The sequence below is a fragment of the Ammospiza nelsoni genome, chromosome 5 (genome assembly GCF_027579445.1).
Source record: "Ammospiza nelsoni isolate bAmmNel1 chromosome 5, bAmmNel1.pri, whole genome shotgun sequence".
NCBI lineage: Eukaryota > Metazoa > Chordata > Aves > Passeriformes > Passerellidae > Ammospiza > Ammospiza nelsoni.
In genome coordinates this window covers 21,455,904-21,482,134 of record NC_080637.1, presented here as the reverse complement: position 1 = coordinate 21,482,134, position 26,231 = coordinate 21,455,904, and the positions used below count along the sequence as shown (strand labels likewise).

The following is a 26,231-nucleotide window of genomic DNA, read 5'->3' as shown; positions in this document are numbered from 1 at the left end:
ATTATGCAACCTAGTCAGCTTCATACATGTGCAGCTGCCTGTTTAATGGCAGAAGTTAAACACACTACCTCAATTTTCTGTGTAATTAGCATAATCATATAAGGCAGATAATCATCCTAGTCAAAGCAGTATAAAATATTACACTTGCTTTTCATAGCCAGGGAACACTTTCTACATAACAGAGGTTCAGTCTTCCATTAAGTCTTCTGTAACTTCAGTCTTCTATGCCTTACTATCACCTCAAAACATCCCTTCTACAAACCTAAGTACAATAGAGGTCTCTGAGAACAAAGTATAAATACTCATTTTTAAAATGAAATCTTCATTCAAAGTCCTTTATGAAGGTTAAAAATAAAAAGCCACTTATCTTTTCTAGTTGAAATGTGGAAACTGTTTCCTGTTTTCCACAGTAGCATTATAGATCATTGAATGAATTCACTTTTCTGAAAAAACAGTGAGTCAAACTCTACACAAAATTGCTGAATTTACATAATGTCCTAGAGTTAAACAAACAAAACAATATAACGTCCCTGTTCACACTTGTGATTTTTCTCAATATACTACCCAAAAAAGCAAAATTCCTTCATTACCAAGCTAATAAATAAATAAATAAATAAATAATGGAAGTTTACATATTGGAGTAAATTTTTCCTTACTAGAGAAATTAACTCAATTTATTAAAAAAATCCACTGATTTTCTTTAAAAGAGAATTTTTACCACTGGTAGATTTTACTTGCAATAACCTGTCTTAAAAATATGACACAAGGGATGCACAGTTCAGCAAATTTATATGCTACAGAAGAAAGCTTTCTACTTTCATAATAGATTGTCTCAGTAAAAGCACTGAATTTCAGTGCTTCATAGTGCTACACAGAACTTCAAAGTGAACCTACCTTTTTTTAATATATTTAATTATTATTACGAGGTATTCGCATTTAAGCTTAACATCATGTGAGGAAGCACCTGCCATGGACAGCTACCTATGCTGGTAACCCCCCAGAATTTGTGTTACAAAAACAAGGAGACATAACTCATGTTTAATTTAAATGAAAATAGAGAGTGATGATCTGCATGCATCTTATACACTTCTTATACTCTTTCAGCTAAATCCTTATTGTTCTTTAAAAATACAACGGCTACAACTTGATAACAAGTTCTTTATTTCATTTCATAAAAAATTCCACAACTATCTGGTAATCAGTAGAAGGTTGCACTCCCTGCATGGAGAATGCTGAATGTCAAGCTATCTAGGTCCTTTAGTTTGAAATAGGAATCTCTTGCAGCTCTGTAAAAGTTACTGAAAATCTAAAATCCACTATGATAGTCCAGGTTTCTTCTTCAGGTTACAACTTCTCCTTCATAATGCCACAACATTTCCACTCTTTTCACAGAAATCTCTGTTATGCTGGCTATGCATGAGCAGAAAGCCAGCATTTCTCCACAATGTGTTCAGATAGATAAAAAAAAACACAAAAACCCCACACCCCACAGCTTCACATACAAACTCATTTCTCAGTCATCCTAAGAAAACAAAAATTGCTAAAAAAGCTTTCCAGATTAGTAGTTATTGATATTGTAGAACCAACAAGTTGCTTAGTATTTACTGATTAAAAATTTATTGTAGTTCTACTGAGGACTTCAGCAGTTCCTGACAAATATCCTTGTATAAATTGTTAAGGTGGAAAGCATCTATCTAATTACACATCCCCCTCTGGGCAATCACATATTTATTCTTCAATAACATTTAGTGGAAAACCCTCTACCCTGAACCAATAACTTCTCCCTTCCAAGAGATAAAAAAGGTTTTGGGCAATGTTGTTAGCAGTCAGGGACTCTAATTAAAGATTGCCTTCTGTTTCTTTTATTTCAATACACACAAAAAAGACAGATTACTGTAGCAAATTATTCTCTCTTCAAAACTAAATGAAACATTTAATACTGTTTTCAAGAATTACTGAGGCCATTCAATACACAAGTGTCTGCACTAACACCCAACAGCTGACCCAGCTAACTTACCATTTATATTTCAACAAGACAGGAAAAAATAATATACATGTGCACACAGTCCTATGTGTGTATATATATGCACATAAAAACATATGCTCCAGAAGGCTAAAATAAAATCTCTGAAGAATCATACTGTTTTACTAGAGCTTGTTATTTCTAACATAATAGTGATACACTTTAGAGATACAATTTGGTAACTACCAGAAGCATCTGTCTAAACAGATGTTTCAATGCCATCATTTGAAATCTCTAGATCAAAGTAATTGTCTTAAGATTTCTATTAACTATTTATTATTATTATTAATACCTTCAGATATTTTTTTAATCTTTTATTTATCTTCTATATTTTAAGATAATAAAGAGTGATTATTAAAAAAAAAATGCATATAAACCACAGTGAACAGAAAGGAAAACAGTATTCTAATCCCTAGGGGTCTAGAAATGAAATTGCTGTCTTTACCTCTGCAACAGTTTTTATTCTGTTCTGCAAAACTTATATAAATCCTCAACATTTTGATTCATAAAAGAACCCCAAAATGGAACACAATACTTTGAAGGAAAAACTACTGCAGATATAACTGAGTCTGCTTCCTCACAAAAGGACACCACAACATTCTGTGATGGGTTTGCTTTGCACTGTAAAGTCAGTTTGCTATTACTTGCTAAAAATTGACTGTTGCAATTCAAGTCAACCAAATGGTATCATTGAAATTAGAGCTCATTTTTCAGCTACATAATTTAAACAAACTCTTGGTTGTTTGATGAACTTGGCTCAAGATCAAAAAACAATTGAAAACAAAAATAAAACTCCATGCTTCAAAAATTCTTTAATAATCTGATTTGATTCTCAATCTGCATTTTGGGCATGTAGAACTGTTGACCTGGAAGTGGTCAAGCTTCTTAGAAGTGTCTTTTCCAAAACTGTCATCCTTTATTAATTTTGATTCTAAGAAATATTTCGTAATAATAAAATAGTTACAATCTAAATAAATGTCTAAGTAGGATAAAATGAGATTTTAACTGAACATGTGACATAAAAATACACTGCATGTATCTATGATAGAATGCTAGATGAAGGTTTCCCCAGAAAAATAGGACATTAATTCTATGACATTGTTAACCAGCAGCAAGGATTCTTCATTCTTCCCTGCTTTATGGAAAATACTGACCAGTATCTACACAAAAAGAAGGGTTGGGGAAGCAGTAGGTGTCACTTTGTAATGTCCTAAAACTTTCATGGTCAAGCATATAATCTCTGTAATTGGACACTGCAGAGGTCTTTTTTCTTCTATTTACTTCTCTTTTAAATCTCAAGGTTAAGTACATGAGATATCCTTAAGATTAAGAGAGGGATAGAAGAGAATATCATCTTTGTTAAAAATTTAAAATATCTTAAACTATTGGGGAAGGAAAGTTAGAATATAGTTCTGAACACTTCCAGCAGATCTTCTATCAGACAAAATCCCATTTTTCTCTTATATGAAGCAAGACCCAAAGCACTTTCTTGGACAATTTTAAAAACTCATGAAGTTCTTATATACTGAGGTGTCAAACTATATGCCCTGAGCAAAAGCGTGCTTAGCTAAAACAACTTTCTGTGTAATAAATTATTTATGAACATACTGAAAACTCATTTAATTGATCAGTGTTTTAACACTCACTTAATCCAATAATGGCAATGAAAATGATGAACTTTAATTATAGATTACATAAATCAACAAGACTAAATTAGGTACCTGTCCAGTGGTATCCACCTTCAGTGGGAACACAGTGGAAAATCTCAGCCCTAGGCCTTCATGTGTGTAAGAAGGAGCAGCATCATATACCTCAGGGCATATTTAGTGAATAAAGACCCATGTGGATAAAGCAGAGTGGCCCCACTTTCCATGCTTCCAGGGGGCATCAGCTTGAAGCTACATGATTCTGTTATTACAGTGTCAGACAGAGAACGTATTGGTGCAGGATTGGCTCAGATCTAAAGCAACTACAGACTTTTCTGACAAGAGCCACTTCATGCTTCATGTTCTGACAATGCAGAACAATCACTGACCATTTTGTACCCTCTCAAGCAAACATACATCACTCTGGATTGTGCAAAAAATTAAAAACCAACATTGAAATATTTGATGCGTTAGTGAATATTTTTACTCAAAAGCCAAGACTAATTAGAACTGCATTAGAGATTTTCATTATAGAGTAGTAAGTGAATTTACAACTATCTTCATAAATAAGAAATATCAGATTATGCCCCTGTTCTCCAGTGATACTGTTGGGTTTATTTTAATAATGTCAACTGAAAATATACAGGGAAGACATATCAGGAAGTTATTTATGACATTTTGGAAAGGACTAGTTGCTAAACAAATATTTATTTTCCCTATTAAATTTCTAATAATGAAATGGAAGTGATTAACTTGACAAGTAACTCAGCTGAAAAAAATCTCTCCTAGCTGCTTCAGAGACACGCTGCTTCGTAAGTTGGTGCAATTAACTTCACATTTTTACATATCTGGAAAGAATGGCTGCCCTAATGATTTCCAGCAATCAGTGCTTGTCTAATAAAGATGTTCCAAGTCCTCAATTCCCTGAAGTCTTGTTAAAGTAGCTGGACAAATAATAAATCCCCTTTAAGAATTTTCTTCATTTGCTATCTCCACCAGTCTGCCTGAACTGGCTGATATCTCTTATCTATTTGTTTTTTTGTATTAGCTGGTCAAAGCTATGGTCAAAGGATCATGTGAATTTGTTTTTCTAGTTGATTTTGAAAAAACATAGTAAGAACAGTTCTGGCTGGAGGACATTTCAAATCTCTTGAATATTGTACATACCAGTTCCTTTGCTAATATATGGAGGCTTGAAAAATTTCACAACTCCATACAAGTTCACTACAGTTCCATCTTTGAGATGATTCAGGGGAGTATACACATATTTTGGAGCAACAGACTGAAAAGGCATGATACAATAAGGGAACAGAAGAAAAAATTAGTCAAACATTCACACAGAATTTTGTCTTTTAACATCATTAATCCTCAGACATATTTATTTAATCTTAAAAAAAGAAATAGAGATTATCTATTTCTTTGTATCTTATTCACTTGAGACTCAGAAAGGACTTCTCTTTCTGTGATTGCACCTCTCTTACAATAAGCCAATCAGTTAATTGAAGTGAGTTTCAACACATGAACCAGGTGAGTAAAAGCCATTACAATAAAGAATAATGAAAGACAATTTTTTACTGCTTCATTTTGACATGTCCATCCAGAGGACTTTTTAAAGCACATTTATAAATAGCTTTGTACTTCTGCTTGGCAGTATCGCTGCACAGAATCCGTGTCTTGGGCTGGTGGTGGGGGGCAGGGGTTACCTCTCACAGCCACTGTGCACATCTCCTGATTAAAATTCCACAGCTGCTGGAGGATTAAAGAAATTAAGGGCTAATTTCTACAGTTTAAGGACTATTCTCTCATCTTAAGGTTGCTGATTAGACTCTTTTAAAGAATAAGAGTTCTCTCAAACTGATTGAAAACTTAGGTTTTCAAGTACTATACTGAAAAAATGAAACTGTAAATAAATTTGAAAACAAACTCTAGCACCACTGGTACTGAATCTTTAACATCATGATAAAGAACACTAAAATTTCATAAACTGGTTCCTCTGCTTTTAAAATACTATTTCTTGTAGAATTTAAGTCAGACACATAAGGGCTTGTTCCAAACAGAAATCAAAATAAATGTTAAAACCAGTATTGGAAGTCTGATTTTAAATCAAAGGAAGTTTTGTATTTCATTTTTTCTTTTTACAACACAAGCATACAATCTTGCTTAGACCAACAATTACCTCTCTAATTCCAATTTCCTAAACCAACATGAAATCCATTTGGAGATTGAGATGGGAACTGTACTACAAGGATAGAAAATGTACTACTTCTTTCACATTTTATTTTGTGTTCCAGGTATACTATTCGTAAAAGTAAAAGCTAAATGACTGCTGGGATAAGCATATGGAAATAAATTAAACTGGAACAAAAATGAATTCCACGCCTTCCTATTAACATGTAGTTAATTTCATGTGATTTAAAACTATCCCAAATACAAACTCACCACAGATGCAGTTTCTGAAGCAGCACTTGTTCCTGGTTTAGTGTAGATCTGTGGAGAAAAAATAACAAACTTCCTGACTACAAAATTGAAGGTACTGAAAATATAACAACATTTGATAACTTTAAAGCAAATACAACACTATACAGAAATACAAACCAGCCCTACGGACATTTTTGCCATATCTGAATCTAGTAAAATTTTAGCTACAGAAGAAAAGAAAGCAGTATTTGCTGCACTCACACTCATACAAAAGGTATGTATGAGTGTGAGTGCAGTAAATACCATGTATTCATTAATTCAAAAAAATACACACATTTTCTAAAGTCACCCAGTTGAATATGTTAGGTCACATTAAGAGAGTAGCATTTGAAAGCTGGAGGCCACAAATTTAGAACTACACTTGCTTAACATAGACCTTAAATGGGTTTAAGGTTTTGCACATAAAGATGTATGTACATGTCAATGCTTGGAGCACATCTATTTTCAGTGACTTGTTACTTTCCTCTGGGGGAAAAAGCTCACCAGAATGGGATAAATTTTACTTAAAGATAGTTCCTAAGCTTTTTGAGCCTTATTTATAAGCCAGACTTACCTTCAATGTAATGTCTTTTAAAGAACTAATCGTGGAGATTTGATGAAAAGCGAACACTCCCCACTCTCTGTGAGGAACACAGGGCTCAGCCACCACCCCAGAGCCACAGCCCAGCCTGGCTGCTGGTCACAGAGCCCCTGTCACAGCTGTGTCCTGCCTCAGCACTGCCCACTCCTGCCAGGGATCTGCTTCTGCTCCCCACCTCAGCTGCACTCCTGAAGCTGATTTTACTTTTAAACAGCCAAGTGAAAAGTTATGACTGGGGAAGTGAAGCCCACACAAAGTCTGCTCATTTGTATCAATGTTAAGCATCCAATATGTGTGTCACCAAACCAAGTGCCACAAGCTCCATTCTGTGGTCAGTGATGAGATAAACATTTCAGCACAACCCAGGCATTCAGGGAGCTGCAGTGTCTTTGGGATTAGACTGTATGTAATAAGGTCTTGCCAATACTCAATTGAAGGCCTGGAGTAGTTTCTAAAATATAGACACTTTTAGCTTACATGCACCTATTCAGACTCAGGGCAGTTTTGCTATCCATGATCTTCAATGAAAAATATTCTTTCTACCTATATATCATCATCATCAACAGATAATGAATGTCATGAAACAGTCTGCACTAGCATTTTAAACAATCTTGTTTCTCACTGAGCTGTGTGGCAAGTTTTAGTTACCTATAGAGGTCAATTGCAGAACAGAAGTGCCTTTCTGAAATTTAAAAAAAAAATTTTTTTCTTAAATTTAGGATTTAATTAGACGATAACTGTACAGATAAAACTAAACAGAATTGATGTAATAGTACAAAAGAACAAATATTTTACTCAGGACAAAAGAGTACAATTCTCTGTATAAAATTTAGATTATAGCAGTCCATATGTTTGAAAGGCAACAACTAATGATGCGAGTTAAAACAGCACAATCTCACAGACCAGAGAAAACTAAAAATTTTAGACCTGAAATCACTCTTGCACCCTCTACCTTGTCAGCATTATTGAAATGTGTTATGCAAAACAGTAGTTTAAACAGCCCTAGGAATGTATCTAAAGTCAACCATAGTCAAATTCTTCCACTCAACAAGAAGAAATTTATCTGGAAAATAATTTGGTTAGGGCTATTATAAAATTACATGTGCACACACACACACAGAGGAAACATGTCTTGTTTCCTGATGAACATGGTAAATAATCTGTACCATTTAAGTTTCACATAGATTTTATTGGTTTTTTTCCTATTATAAAGCAAAATAAATGCATTTTGGAAATTGAAAAAAAAGAAAAAAAAAAAGTTGGACAACACGTACATAAATGGTTGATCCAGCTTCTTCAGACACTTCCAGGTGACAATCATTTCTATCATCCTCTCTGTCTGTAAGCAATTTTATCACCTTGAATCCTGCAGCTATGAAGGTTTCCTATGGGGACAGAGCAATAACAGAAAATTATAGAGATTCTAACACATGCTCTATTTTAAGACTATATCATGTGAAATTTCACCCTAAAGTCTCAAGACATTGAAGAAACAAAAATCCTGAACAAATTTTAAAATCTTTGAGTTTCCCAATTTAGTTCTTCTCCCCATGGAATTTATATTTACAACAAATGCCAGGAAGCTTTTCATTTTAATTCTGCTGAAATTTTCACACTCATGACGTTACTGTAACACAGTGCTATTTTTGACACAGCCTAGGGAGGAAGGTTCACACTGAATAAAGCAAAAGAATCATTCTTCTTTAAATACAATAAGGACTGACTGCTTTCTGTTTAGCTTAACTAAAGTAAAAAGAAATCACATGTCAGACCAGCAGTGATAAAATATTTTTTCTCAGAGCTTCTTTCCCAATGAATTACAGCTGTACATTTAAGAAACTCTCCTATAGACTGTTTTGGCTGGACCAACAGCTTCCTTAAGGGTTAAATAGGTAGGTCAATCAACAGGTAAGTTTCTGGTAGCAAAAGAGATCTTAAAAACATCTCTGGCATCACTCCTGAGATTCTGGCACAGAAAGAAATTATAACTCTATTTTCACTTTGGTACAAAGTTCCTCAGACACCACAAAAAGAAAAGAAAAAGAGGATTTAAAGGGTACATTATTCAAGTCCCAGCAGCAGCTCATGTTTTTAGCAGCAACCTCACCAAATCAAAAAGAAAAAAAAAAGTAACAATTAAAAAGGTGGAGAAGATAGTGAATACATTAAATATCTTTAGGTAACCAGAGGTGATTTAAAAAGCTATCTGATACAATGTAAAGCTCCTTTATAGTCAGCTCCCTTGCTATCAGAACTGCTTAGCAGGGCTGTGCCAATGTGCTCCATTCCAATAAACATGTTAGACTTGGAACTCTTTCTATTCAAGCTTCTACCAAATGCACTTCTATAAACTTTTACTGAATAATTTTTCTTCATGTATTTATTTGATTACAACAAATAAAAGCGTTTTCTGATTGAAGTTGACAGTTTGAGCAAATATTGCACTATGACAGCACTTTTTTTGCTATTTCAGCAATCTGACAATGCTATGCTAAATGATTTAAGATCCAAAACCTTAATGTTTTGTGCAAGAAAAAGAAAGGCCTCTAGATTAAGTGACAGTGATATATGTAGTTATTAAAACATTGGGGAAAATTTCTGCAGAAAACATAAATTTAATCAGACAGTTTAATTCACAATGAAACTACTTAGATGATTTTCAGGTAGTGTCACAATGCACACTTTGACTAAAAAAGCAATATATAAACCTAGAAGTAAGCCATACTCAAAGCTAAATTAAAACATGTCAAAACAATTAGAACACTCAGTATTCTCTGCACTTCTAACACGCTGTCCTACTAACACATATGAAAGTTGTCTCATTCTTTCCAAATACAGAAATATACAAATATAAACTTCAGCAAACTCCATTACTTTTGCCAAAATCAGGTGTTAATATGTGTCTTTCCTTTCACTGTTTGGTGGTGCTACTCAGAACGTCCCTTCAACAGTAAAATCGCCCTTTATGTAAAAAGCTATGTCTTATACATTATTTCCATTTCAGCATTTTATTAGAATGTAGACTGCACAAGATTCTGGGATATGGCTGCTGAGACAGGACTGGAGATCTGTACAGGTAGCTCTTGTCTTGCTCTTGCTGTGTCAGAATGAATTTCAGAATTACAGAGACTCAGCCTTTTAACAAGCTGATAAGAAGTAAAATTTTCTTGAGTAGTATTAGGTAATTAGTGATTACTGTCATGTAATATATATGCCATATCAAGCACCACATTAGAAAAAAACAAAAACAAACCTCCTCTCACACTGTGAAAGGACTGTGCAATTTCCATGAGAAAAAGACAGCACTAACCTCAAAATCTAGTTCTACAGGCAGAAAGAACAGACACCTTCTCAGATTTTTTTACAAATTCACTGTCAACTTTGACAGGTTGTGACTTGCAGTTTCTAAACATGATAAAAAAAAATCCTAATATTTGTATGCTGCTTTGAAATTTAATGCTATATTAGTTTTTGAAATAGATCGTTTCCATTTAATATTTAGCTAAGAAGATCTTGTAATTGCCTTGGGAATCAAAGCTATTTACTTAAATTGGTGGATTTTGATGTCAACAGAAGTATATTGCATAAATAAATTATGAGATTCAAACAACATTTTTAAATGGCAAAAAGAAATTCTATTTCCCTCAAAGTGTGAAATACAGGAAATACAGTATTTTTCCTGATGGTTATTCTGTTACAGATCAAGAAGACTGTCAGGAGACAACATGGTCACTCACATTTTTTAGAAATCGCCAGCTGCTCCCCCTGGCTACTTTAGCTAAAGTTCTTACAGCATTAAACTTTAGGAAGATATGATATGGAAATTAAAAAATACTAAAATCTGAAATGGTATGCAGCAAATAAACACTACCTTATGCACCTTACTGAAGCAATTCTTTAATGGCTAAAAACTGGAGTTTTTTTCCAAACTCTGCTAGCTTCTGAAATCATAGTTTCTTTATATTCATATTCTTCCAAAATTAAAATCTAATTTGAGACACGAGGGAAGCACCATGATGGTTCAGTTCACTGGGGAAGAACAAACTGAAGTTCTAGCACACCTTGGCTGTCTAAGGGTTGTTGCCTGTGGGTTGTAGCTTCTTATTCAGCTGTTTAGTAATGATCTTTTTATCTTATAATTGCTGCTCAGTGCCCTGTTCAACATCTGTATTTTTATCAGGACAAAACGAATTTGTTCATTGAATTTAAAAAGATTCTGCAGCTTACATATTTAGCAAATTAGTTCAGGAACTTTACACCCTGGCTTCCCCATCAAAATTGAAAATTACATGGAATTGAGAAATCTGTATAAAGACTGATTTGCCCAGAGAAGTTGTGGATGCCCCATCACTGGAGGTGTTCAAAGTAAGCTGGGATGGGGCTTTGGAGCAATCTAATCAGGTGAAATATGTCCCTGCCCATATCTCCCTCCCTACGACAGGAGGGTTTTAACTGGCTGATCTTTAAAGGTGCCTTCCAGCCCAAACTATTCTATGATTTAGTGTGAATTCATACCACAAATGAAAAAGCACTAACATGAGCTTGTAATATTTCACATTCTAATTTTAATTTCACATTTGTCGAATACTGAAATGTCAGTAAACTGATAGGCAGTCTTATAAAAAGACGGAGGTAATTTTTTTTATCTTCTTTTCCTTCTTTAGTGGTAAACAAACTCACAGGCTGACCTGTCTAAGTCTTTTACCTGGAGCTAATCAAACTAAACTATTATCTCTGACAAAGCAAGACACCAGCACCAAGTCAATTAAAAAAAACCCTGTATGCACAGTTTTGAATTTATTTTTTAAAATATTTTAGTGTAACTGCCTTTTAAATGAATTTAATTATAAAATATATCTTATCAAATGGAAGAACATTCAAAATATGAATATAAAACAGTGTCTTCTCTATTATCCATATTCATGATCCTTTGCTTGCTAGGTAAACAGCACTGATAAAAATAATTTCTTTTTTTCAATATTAGCGTGAGAAAGAATTTCCATAAGCAAGTATCATAGATTTGAAGGGACTGAACAGACTATTTCTAATTTTAGGGATAGCTAGACCAAGACAAGACAAGAAGTTGACATACATCTGTGAAAAACAATTCCTAAACCAGGAATTTATATCTATATATGTTTTGGTGTTTTTTTACCCCATGGCGTATAAGTTTTGCACAATCCTCTGCCATTTTTCCATAAATGAAAACATTGATGCTGCTGATCTGGGAACACAAGTTATCCGAATCTGGAGGGAAAAAAAGCAAAAGTGATTCCAATCACTATACCTTCTCCAAAACATAACAGCAGTGGAAAGAGGTTTACAAAACAACTTGATCTACAGTCTAAAATTTTTCAATTAATGTACAAACAGGAAATGTGCTAACTGCAGGTATATTGCTCAGTATATTCTTCATAAGAGGATTAAAATGAGTCTGTTGTACACCAGTGTACAATTAAACAGAAATGAAAAAGATTTCCACTTGGATAATTCAATGTATAGTCTTAGATTAACAACAGACCCTACTGTAGAATCTGTTATAAACTGAAGATATTCTAGGTCATAGAAATATTAATTAATAGCCTTCCAGGAAGACTGCAGCAGAAATAATGTTATTTTTTTTTAGAGTTTTCTACTTTTTACTGTTTCAATGATTTAGATGTGCAAACTTATGTTTCTATGGAGAATGTGCATGAACTCTCCTCTCCTGAACAGTCACCGAAATCAGCAAGACTCGGGGAGGTTAAGCATCCCTTTGAGAAACCTGGAGCCAGCAGGGAGACTGACTGAGGCCCCAACAATTCCATTCACCTCTGCCAACACCAGGCACAGGCAGCAGCACCAGGAGTCAGGAGGCTCAGAGGGAGCACATGATGATTCCCAGCCACTGTAAGGAATAAGCTGAGAATGAAATGAAAGGGAATGGAAAGTTCCTTGAATCCAACAGACCCCTGACAAATGACCTCCTCCACCCTCCTGACTGGAGGGGATGACAAACTCAAGACTTAAAAGGAACATACTAATTTTTGATATCATTTCATATCATGATGAACAATTCAGGTCTCTCAAAGTGCTAATCTAGTTACTGGTATTTAAATACTTGAGTAGTCAGGTGAAATTTCCTTTTCTTAAATGCTTAAATTAAAATGGAATGAAACACAAATATTTTGCTGCTGTTCAAAATACTGACCTATATTGAAGGTACAAAGTATATGCTATTTATATTATGTGGTAACTATTATGTGTGCAATTTTCTTGGTCCTTTTTATGATAAGCAGTTTGAAAATACACCATTAAAGCTATACATATAGCTAATACATTCCCAGGACAGTCTTTTAAAAAGTTATGCAACAAGAAGTCTACTTCTTGTAGAGAATATAAAGATATATAGATATATAAAGATATATAAAGACTGCATTGGTTCTATTAACATACCTGGCCTAAGTTTATCTTAAACTTTCTTCTTAAGAAAATGAACAGTTTTAGAGATTATTTTAAATCTAACATTCTACTGAACACAAAAGCAGGAACTACTGATGTAGTACCATAAATTTAAAATGTGTACTTAAATGTAGTACCTTGAACAACAATCTTGAAAAAGTCTGTTCCATCTCTGAGTTTTGTTAATGGGTAGGAAAGAGTAACTATTCCCTACAAAGCAAAAAAAAAAAAAATAAGATGTTGTGAACTAAGATCCTATGCCACTAAGTTACTGCAATACTGATAACAGCTGAAACATCTGTAAGATAAAAAAGGCAGAATTTATGGAACAAGCATAAATTGCCATTAACATTCTTAACAAAAAGCTAAAAACCAACTGCTATAAACACTGATCAAAAACAACATTCTAGAAATACAACAAAGCAAGTATTACATGTCAATACTATTTAGATGCCACTGACTAGATGATAAACTTAAACAATAAAACAGTAGCTGTGGAACTATACATGTAACTTTTATTAGTTACAAAAACAGCAAAAAGACTAGAGTTTTAGCACAAAAGTGGAAAGGTGTGGGATCTCAGCACCTCAGGATGGAGGTGCAGAGTGGCCGAGACCACCCTTGGGGGGCTCGGGAGTCCTGGAATGTTGCCAGAAGTGTCTGGTGGCAGGGCTTTGATCCTGCACGGGAGACGACACCTGTATGAGGACTGGGAGGAATTCACTGGGTGTATGGTGAAGGGATAAGTTAATTAGAGTGTAAAACACAGGATTTAGGATTTTGGTACAGGGGGTTCTAAAGAAGTAAGATGGAGGAATTGGGGCGTGTCCTGTCCTTCTTCTTCTTCTTCTTCTTGGCCTCCATCTTCTGTGGTGATGGTGGCACTTTGGGATTGGTCATTACTAAAAGTGCACCGGTTAATAAGGGTAGAAGGTATTGGGGAAAAATGATAAATATTGTACACGTAACTTCGGGTATAAAGATAAGTGACCGCCCCGGGGGCTTGCAGAGTGTGCCCATGGCTGACTTGCTGTGCAGACCTCTGTCGGGCTGAAAGAAAATCTTTTAGATAAACAATTAATAAACACCGAGACCGAGACAAGATCAGAAGTCTCTCCTCGTCCTTTGAAGCGCCGGGCTCTTCAAGGCCATCCCTGGGCCTTTCCAGAACACCTAAACAGCAGAAACAGAAAACTTACAAGCCTAAACAGCCGAGAAACCGAGCAAGTGGCATCCCTGAGCTATCTCCGGTCATAAATCACCAGGACATAAATCAGCAATGAGAAACACTGAAAATCTACAAGTGGCGTTCGCTGCGTGGGCTACTCCCCACCAACCCTTTCGGGGGGGGGATCAGCCCTGAAGAGCTGAAGAGCTGAAGAGCCGAGAGAGCAGCTCCGATCTAGGATGAGTTCCCAGGAGAGCACTGACAGCTCCTGAGGAGAGAAGCCTGAAGAAAAAAGGAAAAGAAGAAAGAAGAAAAAAAAAACGGCCAGAAGAGTCTGCAAAAAACAGCAGTCACTGAGAATTACATCTCTCAGCTTCTGCCGAAGACAGTTCGTAGCAGAGCAGTCCGGATCGGAACCAGAAGGCGCCTCTGGATTCCTTCTCCTGTGACCTGCTGGACAGAGACAGGGAGCTTTCGGACAGCTCTGACGACAGATTCGGTGAGAAGGTCAAAAATAAGAACATAATTGCACACTCTCCCAAAAACAACGGGAAATTTTGTCCGCCTTACAAGGCGTGGCTCAAGCATATACAGAAGGGATCCCAAAGAAAGAATTAAAACAGCTATTGTTGTGGGCAAGGCTTAATTACCCACTGGCCGAAACATGCCTGCTATTCGAAGTGGGGTTTTGTCAGGAAATCAATAGGCACTTATATTTCTTAGCAACAAAAAAGGACGAGACAGCGTTAAAGCTGCTCTCGCCAGCAAGGATAATGCTGGAAGGCATATTGGAGCAGTCGAAAAGACTGGAGGAGCAACGAAAAGTTGCAGCACCCTCGGAAAGGGGGGGAGCAAAGCTCTGGGAAAAAATTAGCTCTGGCCTCAAGAAGCCAGGAAGAAAGGGCTCTCGAGAAAAGAGAGCAGGAAATAATATTAAAGCCCCCGGTCCCAAAACCCAGAAACCCCAGGAAGCTCCTAAAGTGTCCTGAAACTCTGGAGACTACAGGGGAGTCAGGATCGGAAGGGGGGGTGAAGGGGGGAGAGAAGGGATGGGGGGGGCGCTTCCTAGCGGGGGGCACGGCGCGACAGCGGCGGAGCCGGCGGGGAGCGCGGGAGAGGAGATAAAGGGAGACACGAATTCCAGTGCGGCTTTTGTCAGCGCAGAACCGGGGGTGGCGGCCGCCCTGGCCGGCAGACTAGCGGAGACGCGCGCGGCGGGCAAAACTCGCAACAACCCGGGAGCAAAGTCGGCTCGAATTGCGGGGCGGGCCCGGGTGCCGGCAGGGGGCGGGCCGCGCACACCGGCGGGAGCCAGGGACACAACGTCAGACGGGGAGGAGACAGAGTCAGGGACAGACCGAGGGGAGGAGACCTCGGAGGTGAAACGAGGGGGAGAGAGTGACGTCAGCTCGGGAAGACAGGGAGCGGCTCGGAAAGCACGCGTGCGCGGAGAATAGAGCGCGGGCGGTGGCGGGCCCGATCCCCTGTGACGTCTCTGGCAACCCTCAGAGTTCCAGTCCCTCTCCTTCAAGGGAGACGCTCTGGTGTTCGAGCTCCATTTTCAGCTGAATTAAAAGCCAGGCAGACACGGTCTCAAACGAGATCACGAACACGGCAGTCGACAGGACGAGGGGCAGTCGAGCTCATGCTGTCATCCGAGCTGGGGAGGCCGGTGACAGCGCCACCTAGTGGGGGGCAAGGCTTTCGCTTGTATCTCCACAGATCGAGACGTGGGTGTCGGCACGACACGTGAAACCATTTCGAGTGCGAGAACATGAAAACGCGGATCCCAGAAACAAAGATCCAAAAAACAAAGAGACAAGCACTCAAACAGAAGTCGAGACTCAGACTGCACAGAACGATTCAGAAGAAAAATAAAGAGAAGCTAAAGACTTTGGGGGAATCTTCTCTAGGGTCTTGAATGTAAAACAGAATAATGATTTCACGCAGAAGCGGAGTCATGAATTTTATGATGCTTATATGCATCATTCTTTCATTCATTGCAATAAGCAATGGGGGTAATTTACCTATTAGTCAGCCAAAGCAAAATGTATGGTAAAATTCTTTGACATCTCTCCCATTTGGAGAGGAATTTTAAGGGTAGACTTCTTTGACATCTCTCCCATTTGGAGAGGAATTTTAAGAGTAGGGTTCTATGTTTTAATAGTTCTCCTAGTCCTCATACTTGTCGTCCCATGCATATTTGCATGTTTGAAACACGCTATGAATCGGATAGCAAAAGAGGTCTTCCTGGTGCAAACAGAAGGGGGAGATGTGGGATCTCAGCACCTCAGGATGGAGGTGCAGAGTGGCCGAGACCACCCTTGGGGGGCTCAGGAGTCCTGGAATGTTGCCAGAAGTGTCTGGTGGCAGGACTTTGATCCGACACAGGAGACGACGCCTGTATGAGGACTGGGAGGAATTCACTGGGTGTATGGTGAAGGGATAAGTTAATTAGAGTGTAAAACACAGGATTCAGGATTTTGGTACAGGGGGGTCTAAAGAAGTAAGATGGAGGAATTGGGGCGTGTCCTGTCCTTCTTCTTCTTCTTCTTGGCCTCCATCTTCTGTGGTGATGGTGGCACTTTGGGATTGGTCATTACTAAAAGTGCACCGGTTAATAAGGGTAGAAGGTATTGGGGAAAAATGATAAATATTGTACACGTAACTTCGGGTATAAAGATAAGTGACTGCCCCGGGGGCTTGCAGAGTGTGCCCATGGCTGACTTGCTGTGCAGACCTCTGTCGGGCTGAAAGAAAATCTTTTAGATAAACAATTAATAAACACCGAGACCGAGACAAGATCAGAAGTCTCTCCTCGTCCTTTGAAGCGCCGGGCTCTTCAAGGCCATCCCTGGGCCTTTCCAGAACACCTAAACAGCAGAAACAGAAAACTTACAAGCCTAAACAGCCGAGAAACCGAGCAAGTGGCATCCCTGAGCTATCTCTGGTCATAAATCAGCAGGACATAAATCAGCAAAGAGAAACACTGAAAGCGACAGAAAGGCATCTAAAGAGTTAGGGATCAAAATCTTAAGAGATACAGCAATTTCTCCAAAAATATTGGCAAAGGATTACAACATAAATATCAGAACAAAATCTCAGTCAAGATATAATAGACACATATGAAGATAAAAAACCTTCTGTGGAAAAAATACAGCTGTGTGAAGAGCATTAGAAAGTTTTGAAACTGTCATGTCCTAATTCTTTGGCAATCATACAAATGCTCTAAAAGATCCTATGATTTAACAATTAATTCAAAACACTGTTTTTTATTGTAATGCTGGACTTATAATGAAGCAAAAATCAGCAACTTCAGTGATATTAACACCTCTTTGGGACCTACACATCTAGTTAGAAAGAGGGCATCATCAACAGTACCAAAAATGTCAGTCAAGCGTATTCTTTCACAAAATTGCAGATAAAGCACTGTAACCTTCTCAACGATAAAACCTAAAAAAAAGGAAGTTCAATAAAGAAAAATAAAATTATTGAAAACAGACTCTGCAAAATGCTTTAAAAATGACAAAAACAGCACAAAAATAGACTAAAAGGTTTTTTGTTAAAAGAAAGTATGATAATATGGATATAAATGCAACATTAAAAGGACGGTCAGGTAAATCACAGTGATTTTACAGTACACATATTTAGTGGGAAACTTGACTTAAATGCTAGCAAATGCTTCTTAAACCAAATCAAGGTAAAATATGCAGCAGGGAATTGTTACTCCAGAGGCCTTCCAGAGTAAAATTTGTCCTACAATGTGCTACCTGAGGAGTAATCCAAATCAAATTCAACAAGATTTTACTATCTGTTTTATAAAGAAATAACATCATTCCACAAAACCTCAACATTATTTACAAATGCTGACTTCTAAAATAATTTGATAATTTCATCTCCTCAACAAAACTCATTAGTCTTCTCTGTGAAAAACAGGAACCTACCTGTTAAAACCAAAAAGGTTTCTCACTTGTTTTCAAAATTACAGCTTTGTTTAAAATATCACTATATATATACACACATGCATATGTACACACACACACATATATACATAATTGCTCTTGCTGAGATTGTCTTGAATTATATTCACAGGTAAATAAAAGACTACAGAATTTTTCTTGTAATAAAGTCTTTGCAATGAAACAGTCATCTCAGGAACACTCAACATTTACATACGTACCTTTTTCTTAGTAAGAAATTTCCATTGCATCAGCACACTATTTAAAAGTGAAACTTATTAATGTGATAGTGGCTGCTTTTTAACCATCTTTATTTTTTATTTTTCCTTTTACATCCCAGTATCTTCCAAAGAGTTTTCAAATTCTGGGACCACATTCTTTGCTATAATGTTTTGGCCCCTCCACTTCCCTTTGTATCCCTAACACCTGCCCTTTAGTAGGTGTTAGTACAGTTCTGTTCCCCAGCTATGACCCATTTCCTCATACTGCCCCACTTCCTTCTCCCCATGCCTGAAATTCTTGAGCTCCAAACTTCCAAAAAACCCACCTTAGTAAAACTTGCCCAAATTGGCTCTTCTCTCACAAATTCTGCACTGCTTATTGAGCTCAGAGGCATACTTTTTCCAAAAGGGTTTTTCCAAAACCCTTGACATTCCACAAGCCACTAGACAGACTCTCAAACCCACCCCGTACAATTCTTCTGCTGTATGTGTCTCCTTCCTTATAATGCCTCGCTCCCTCAGTTTGATTCTATAGCTGATTTGGCAGCTGATTTTAAGGTTGGGTTCAGATTTGCCACAGCAAAACACAGAGAATTATGAGCTAACAGGAGAAGGCATCATGTTTAGTTAACAGACTGAGGAGGTACAAACATTGCTTGTGCCGTTTTTCCACAAATTTGAAACTTGCAGTTTACAAAGAGGTATCAGGAAGACAGAAAAGCAGAAGGATTAAAGGACTGAGGCACGCAAGTCAGACAGAAGCATCCTAAATGTTTTTTGTGGCTTTTACCAGAACACAGTTCATAAAAAACCTCTTCTGCCCTTCCCTCCTTGTCAAAGCAGGACCTGATCCCTATTTTGGCAGGTCTGGAGTGACAGTGTGCCACCACTAAGATAACCTAACATCAGTGCATTCTAAGGTTCACTTCAAGCTCAGCCTGCAGAACTGGATTTTCCTTCATATTTAATGGTGCATTAGCACCAGCTTTATCAGCTCTCCAGTTGTGCTGTTTATGCCAAGCTGTTTTAGCCACCTACTAATCCATGTCAGCAGCAGCATGAAGTTCTCTTAACATAAGGCAGAAGTCTGAGAAAGACATTCTACACACTTTCCCTTTCAGAATCAACTACAGCACTGCATATATGCTTTAAATCATAGTCTGGTAGTAATTGCCCTGCTCTCCAAATGGAAACATATATTTTGGCAGAAACATTTTCTAATTTATAATGCATTTTTGTTTCCTTCACCACTTTCTTCCAAACAATAATCCCTGTTCTTCCATGTCAGGGCTGCTTGCAGACACAGTTCTTCAAAGCAGGAAGGTCTATGTATTGTGCAGGTGAACAGGGGCAGGAAACTACCCCCTGAGGAATAAACCCTGTTTGCTAGCAGCAGTGGCTATTGACATTTCCATTTGTTCCTTTACAGGACCTGAGGGAGGCTGAATCATTCTCAATCAAATCACCTCCTACACCACTCAACTGCTGCCTGCTTCCAAACAGGGCAGTTCTGCTCCTTCAGTGCACCGGAGTGCACCACTCCTGGCATCAATCTGACACCACAATGATCCAGTGCACAGTGACAGCAGCAGAAAATTATCCTCTCTCCAGCAATATGGATGGTCTTCTGCCAGTTTCCTTCTCATAAACGGACTCAATCACAGGGTCACATAAGCACTAGATTTGGAGCTGAGAATATACAGCTGTGGTAGTAAAAATGTTTCTTTCGGATACAGAAAAACAGATCAGTTCAGCTCATATTTTTAAAATGTTTGTGCCATTTTTTGAAGGATTCAAGACAACTTATGTTTTCCACAGAACCAAATTTCCTTAATTTCCCCCCCACTTTTTTAATTAATAGATTGAAAGAAAACCTGGGTTAATGCCTGATACATAAACATCAGAGGCATCTAAAAGGATTCTCAGAGCCACAGACAAAAAAAAAGTTAAACAGGATAGAAAAAGACCACACTCAAAAATTGATGCTGCATTTTACAGAGAATACTTGCTTTAGGCATGAAAAAAAGTTATTTCTACATTTCATTAGTATAGCAGGATTGTACTTCCAATCTGAAATACATTTGGGATTACTGTCAAATATAAGTGCACACTTGGTAATGATAAAAAAGACTAATTGTGTTTTGATGCTGGTAGTTGCTACAAACAACACTTTTCATAAAACTGGATATTGCATAATTTCATACAAAAGGAGAACTACTTTAGAAAGCTTTTTAGTTACTCTGAAATCTGATCTTTAACAGGATTGGGGTGCTTATTACTATTTCTTTTAAACAAAATACCACTTAACCTCCCCCAGTCCCTCCATTTGCAGCAAAAACATTCTGCATATTAATGTATTTTTAAATTGGTCCACAGCTTATAAACTCTGAAAAGAGAAACTCCTACAAAATTTTAGTCTGATAACATAAGAGAAAGGGACAGGACTGTGAATCAATGAAGGTAGTAGCAACATGCAATGAAGTTCCAGAAGGTCATAATTTTTCACTGCTTAAAGATATGCACCAGATGAACACAAGGACACACAGCTGCAGAAAGTCACCAAGTGAGAGGGAATACCAAAGCACCTTGCTAATGTAACAGGAGCTATTTCAAAGCAAGGCAAAGTTTTTTTTACTGGTGAGTTTACCTGAATGTATTTGTTGGTATAATCACACCCTTCTTGCAAATGTTTTAAATTCTCCTTGTGCAAATGGCTTGGTAGTGGAGTCTCAGATTGTCCTTCAATGATCTTCAGCAATTGAACAGGCATAGCTGCTTTATCTAAACAAAAACAATGAAAAGAGTCCTGAAGCTCCTCATTTTGTTCAAATTAAGAGTTACTAGAAGTTGCATCTTATTCAGAAGGGGAACATTTACCTGATTCATAACAAGAGAGTTTAATTATGTAAAACTAAATTTTCAGAGGGATTAGCCTCATTTCTTAGTACCATACACAGCAAGAAGAAAGTAAGATTTCCTTGGCAATAGACAACCATCCAAATTACTCAATTTTTCAAACATTCCAAAACACCATAAATGGCAATAAAATATTATTTTACATACAAAGAAATAGAAATACATATAAATGCAAAGGGAAATGTAAACAGTGTTAATATTTTATGTACAGGTATAATATTTTATGTACAGAAATACAGATAAAAATCATGCAAAGACTTTGAATGACTCCTTCCCCAGCACAAGGTCATGGACAAACAGCCCATATTCAGTTTTTTCCCCCTATAAGAAAGTTTCACTGCAAGAAATTAAAACATTTTTCATTTTAACTTAAAATGAACAACAGATCTGCTTAGGTACAGATTAAAAAAAAATCATCAATGAATCAAGTAAAGAAAAAATAATAAAGATAATAAGAATGGTATCTAAGATGCTAAGCATGGAAGGGACTTGGAACAAGGTAAGAAATGTATGACTGTGTCATCTCTGGTCTGCCCTCACTGTAACAAAAGTCAGTGACATAAATTACTAGTGACAGTGCTATAATGCTGAGAATGGGGAGAGGAAGAGTAGTTTATTGCAATGAAGTTACACATAAGAAAAATAGCAAAAAGTGATCTAGCAATAAGTAGCTATTGCTGTATTTTCTTATTACATTGTCATCTCATTTCTTCTGGGGGTATCTTTGTCTTTTCGGTATAATTTTTATTTCAAGTATCTAAAAAAAGCTGCAACCTTATTAATCCTCTGTTTGCAGTAAGTTTCATTAAACTAAGCAAAAAACAATTTCTGTTGTCTGAAAATCGAGATTGCAGTATTATAGCCACAGCCCTAATTTCCAACAGTTTTAGCAATTTTTATACGACAGTAAAGAACAGGAAAGAGAGTATTTCCTGCAGTTTTGAATGGACACAAAAACTGGGTAATCTAACCAGTAAAAGCTTAAACTACATTTCAATTACAGTTCAAAAGAGCTTTTGCAGTGCTATGCAGACTGAATTCTTACAAAATATTCAGTTATAATTAAATGGAACTGGGAAACCATTGCAAAATTAAAAGACCAGTGTATCATAAGTTACAAACATAAGTCAAGATATACAGGTGCAGAGAGCAAAATTATATACATTCTTTTAAAAAGTACCTTATTCTTCAGAAAAATGAAAAACGCACCTTATTGTTACTCCAGTACCCAAAGATATCAGCCCTCACTAGTAACTTCTGACTATTTCTTTTGTTGTGAGCGACCCTTCTTTCTCCTTCCCCATTTACAGCAAACTCCCCACTGCTGTTATTCTTGTCTAACAGATATAAGCAAGAAGTAAGAGTCACTCATGACATGTCAATAAAATACTTTGGTTTGAGGGTGTCTCAGTTGTAATGGCACATATAGGGTGACTAGCTTTTGTTTTTTCCTAGTTTCCAATTGACATGAGGAGCAAGGAGGCAGAAATGAAGCATTATGAACTGACCACAATCCCTATTCTCTGTCCCCTGCACTGCTCAGGGGTAGAAACAGGTAGAGAAATTGGAGTGGAGCTAAGCTCAGAAAATGGGAGAGGTGGGTAAAGATCTTTAGATTTGTTCTTATTTGTCATTATCCTACTTTGGTTTGATGACTGGTAAGTTAAATTACTTTGTTTGAGTCTCTTTGTTTGAGTGATCTCCCTGTCTCAACCTGCAAATTTTTAGTTGTATTTTTTCCTCCCGGTCCTCCTGAGGGGAATGATAAGAGCAGCTTTGGCAGGTGTCTGGCTTCCAGCCAGGGTCAACCTGTGACAGCACAGAGCTGGGAGGCACAGCACCAGACAGGTTTCAATTTCTGCTTGAGCTGAAGCAGAAGTAAAATCCTGTTACAATGGTGCAGATGCTGTTCCTGCTTTGACTAGTGAGGTATTAGAAGTTAGAACTTCTGTAAGATGTTACTAAATGAAGCTAAAAACAATGCCTTTATCTGTATGTTTTCAAACACACACCATGACAGCATTGTCATTAGCTTACCAGGATTTCAAGTCTCAAGTGAAATGAGCAACTGGAAGATTTACACAGCTTTTCAGTTCAAAGTATCTACTTCCCACTTTATTCTAGCAGACTGAGAAGCTGATCTATTCCACCTACAAAGAGCCAACTTCAAAGTTAATCAGCAATATTGATCTTCACCCAGCAACAGTATAATGAGCCAGGGAGATATACAACATAACAGACTAACCATTTTTTTATCCTGCTTCTCTCTGTTACCACTTGAGCAATTAAAAATAGATTTTTCTGTTGTTTTTTTTTTGCCATGAAGATGTCTTAACAACGCACAGCATTGTAAATAACATTCCAGTAGAAAACAAGTGGAATGTTTTTACAGCTCCTAAACTCCTATATACATAAAACTAAGGTCATGTGTTCTAACTGCTAATCTCTGAAGCTTTCAGATTCTTGTTCCCAGCAATTAAGAAGCAAAGATATGAGTATCCAGTTCTAAGAGTTATGAAAGTAAATCTTCCAAAACAAACTGATAGAGTGTTGGCTTTCAAAATCCACATGAAGATATTGTTAGTGCTGTCCTTGGTGTTCCCCGCTCTTCTGGAGAGCAACTCAGTGCAAGTAAGTCTGTCAAATACCTTTGCTGCTCTCAAAAGCCTGACAGGAATAATTCCAACTTGAGCCTAAAAAGCCTGCAAATGGTGTAAACAGAGCTGTACATAAGAATGGATATTGAAAACATCCCCCAGAAAAACCAACAAAGACTGCAAGAAAGGCAGACAGCAGCATGTGACACTCCTTGAAGAGGAGTGAGACACAGCACATACACAGAGCAGAGAGAAGACTGTGAACTACAAATACCTTTTGCCTTCCAGTAATTAAAGTGACAAAAATTTGGAGAGTGAGCAAGCAAAGACCTTCACAACTTTAACAAAGAATTATATGAAAGGATGTAGACTGTTTAAAGTAGACTATATACTGCATAGAGGATGTAACTCACAATTTAACACCCCAGAGAGAATGCAATATGCACCACTCAAGTGAAATGTAACACTGAGAACAGCTATGGTCTTAACTCTTATGTGCTGCTCTGCCCTATCTTGACATTCTGCTTACTAACTAGAAAGTTTAGTCCTTTCTCTACTACCAAGAAATACTTCAGTCATACATAAAAATTACTTGAATAATGTCATTTTGTGAAACAGAAGAGAATAAAACATATGACTGTGTGGACTTCTGAAGGAAATCTCACCAAAGTCTGATGAAGAATGAAGGAATAGCCAAGAGCATCAGCATCTTATTGATGTGGTCAGTCACAGTGGTAGATACCTGAAGCCCCTGTAAACACAAATACTAGTCAGTGCAATATTCAGGCTAATTGTCCAAAGTTAAAATGATTATGAAGACATGCTTCATTACAAAAGCACACACCTGTGTAGACCAGCCATACATTCCTACTATATTTTACACAACACTTTGTCATAAAAATGAACATTTGTGGCTTGAACAGAATAGGCAGTACAGAACTACCACAAACCCAATGTGCCATCACCAGACAAAGCTTTTGTCATACAGCAGTCTTAATGAAATCACCAAGACCATCAGCGAACAAAGTGTGTAGTCTGTCTACAATTTTTTCAAAACTCTGATTTTATATTAGATCCTTGAGAATTCTCAAGAGGTGAAAACATCATGTCATTAACTAAAAGAAGGAGAAATCAAGTCAGTAGCATGACACATCCTATTTCCTTAGCTGCAAAGCTTCAGCTTGCTCTTACTGAAGTGCACTTATTTTTTATGGGAAGTATGTCCTTGGCTGTTCTTACTCTCAAGAACAAGGTGATACTTAGTTTCCTTAGAATACAACTAGGTTTCTTAAGCAAACAAAAGCTCCTTTATTTCAGATTAAAATTTACTTATCTGACATTGTGCAAAAGAGACTACAATCAAACATTACCTGCGGGAAGTGATTCTTACACAGCCATTATTATCTCAACAGTACTTCAGCTCTAGAAAGCAGCACTGAATCCACTGCAAAGGGAGGAGAGCGCTACTCTGCAGATCCCACACTCCACGCCATATGAAGCAATCGCTTCAGAAAGTCAATGCACCAGCTACAAGCAGAGAGACCTTCAGAACCAAGCCCACCAACACAATTATCAACAGTGTTTACTCAGTGCCTGGAAAGAAACTTCCAAAGCCGCGGAGCACTGTGCGGGGACTGCGTTCCCGGAGCAGAGCCGGTGTGCAGGGCAGCTGCGGGCCGGAGGGAAGCAAAGCCGGGCCCGCAAACCCGCTGGTGTCCGTGTGCCGCCAACCCTGTTTGTCCCAGCCCTTATCCCAGGCCCTGTCCCGGTCCTTGCTCCTGTCCCTGTCCCGGTCCCGGTCCCTATCCCGCCTCGCCGCCTCCTGCGCCACTTCCGCCCTCCCCGCGCTCCGGCCGCGCATCGCGCATGCCCAGGCGGCGCGCGCACGCGCAGCGGCGGCGCCGGGCACACCCGTCCTGAGGGGACGGGGGGACAGGGGGGACAGGAACAGCGCTGGGCATGGGAACAGGGACGGGCTTGAACCCACTGATGGTCTTCTGTTTTCTCTTTTAGTTTTGTTTTTTCATTTCATGTGTGTAAAAGATCTGTTTAGCAATTAAAACACTCCGGTGAAGTGAAATCGTGGAAAGCTTATACATCATAGGTGAATTAAATTAAAATAATTTGGGATCATCAATTTGCACTGCAAATTAATTTAAATGGTTACTTGACCTTCTCCTCTTGACTTCTCTCCTTTTTTTG

The 26,231-nt window shown here is 37.7% G+C and overlaps 1 protein-coding gene across 2 annotated transcripts in view; it reads right to left on the bottom strand.

The window, feature by feature from the left end:
* The window catches only part of POT1 (protection of telomeres 1), a 63,895-nt gene extending 38,093 nt beyond the window's left edge, over positions 1–25,802 (bottom strand). The window contains exons 1-8 of one of the 2 annotated variants that reach the window (XM_059473097.1): positions 25,400–25,802; positions 24,695–24,780; positions 21,164–21,297; positions 13,306–13,378; positions 11,883–11,974; positions 8,002–8,112; positions 6,109–6,156; positions 4,837–4,951 (exon numbers count right to left, since the gene is read on the bottom strand). In XM_059473097.1, the coding sequence (XP_059329080.1) occupies positions 4,837–4,951; positions 6,109–6,156; positions 8,002–8,112; positions 11,883–11,974; positions 13,306–13,378; positions 21,164–21,286 (562 nt within the window). In that variant the 5' untranslated portion in view covers positions 21,287–21,297; positions 24,695–24,780; positions 25,400–25,802. The remainder of the gene's footprint in view (positions 1–4,836; positions 4,952–6,108; positions 6,157–8,001; positions 8,113–11,882; positions 11,975–13,305; positions 13,379–21,163; positions 21,298–24,694; positions 24,781–25,399) is intronic. The other variant, XM_059473098.1, reaches the window with a different exon arrangement.
* Positions 25,803–26,231: the final 429 nt, after the last annotated feature.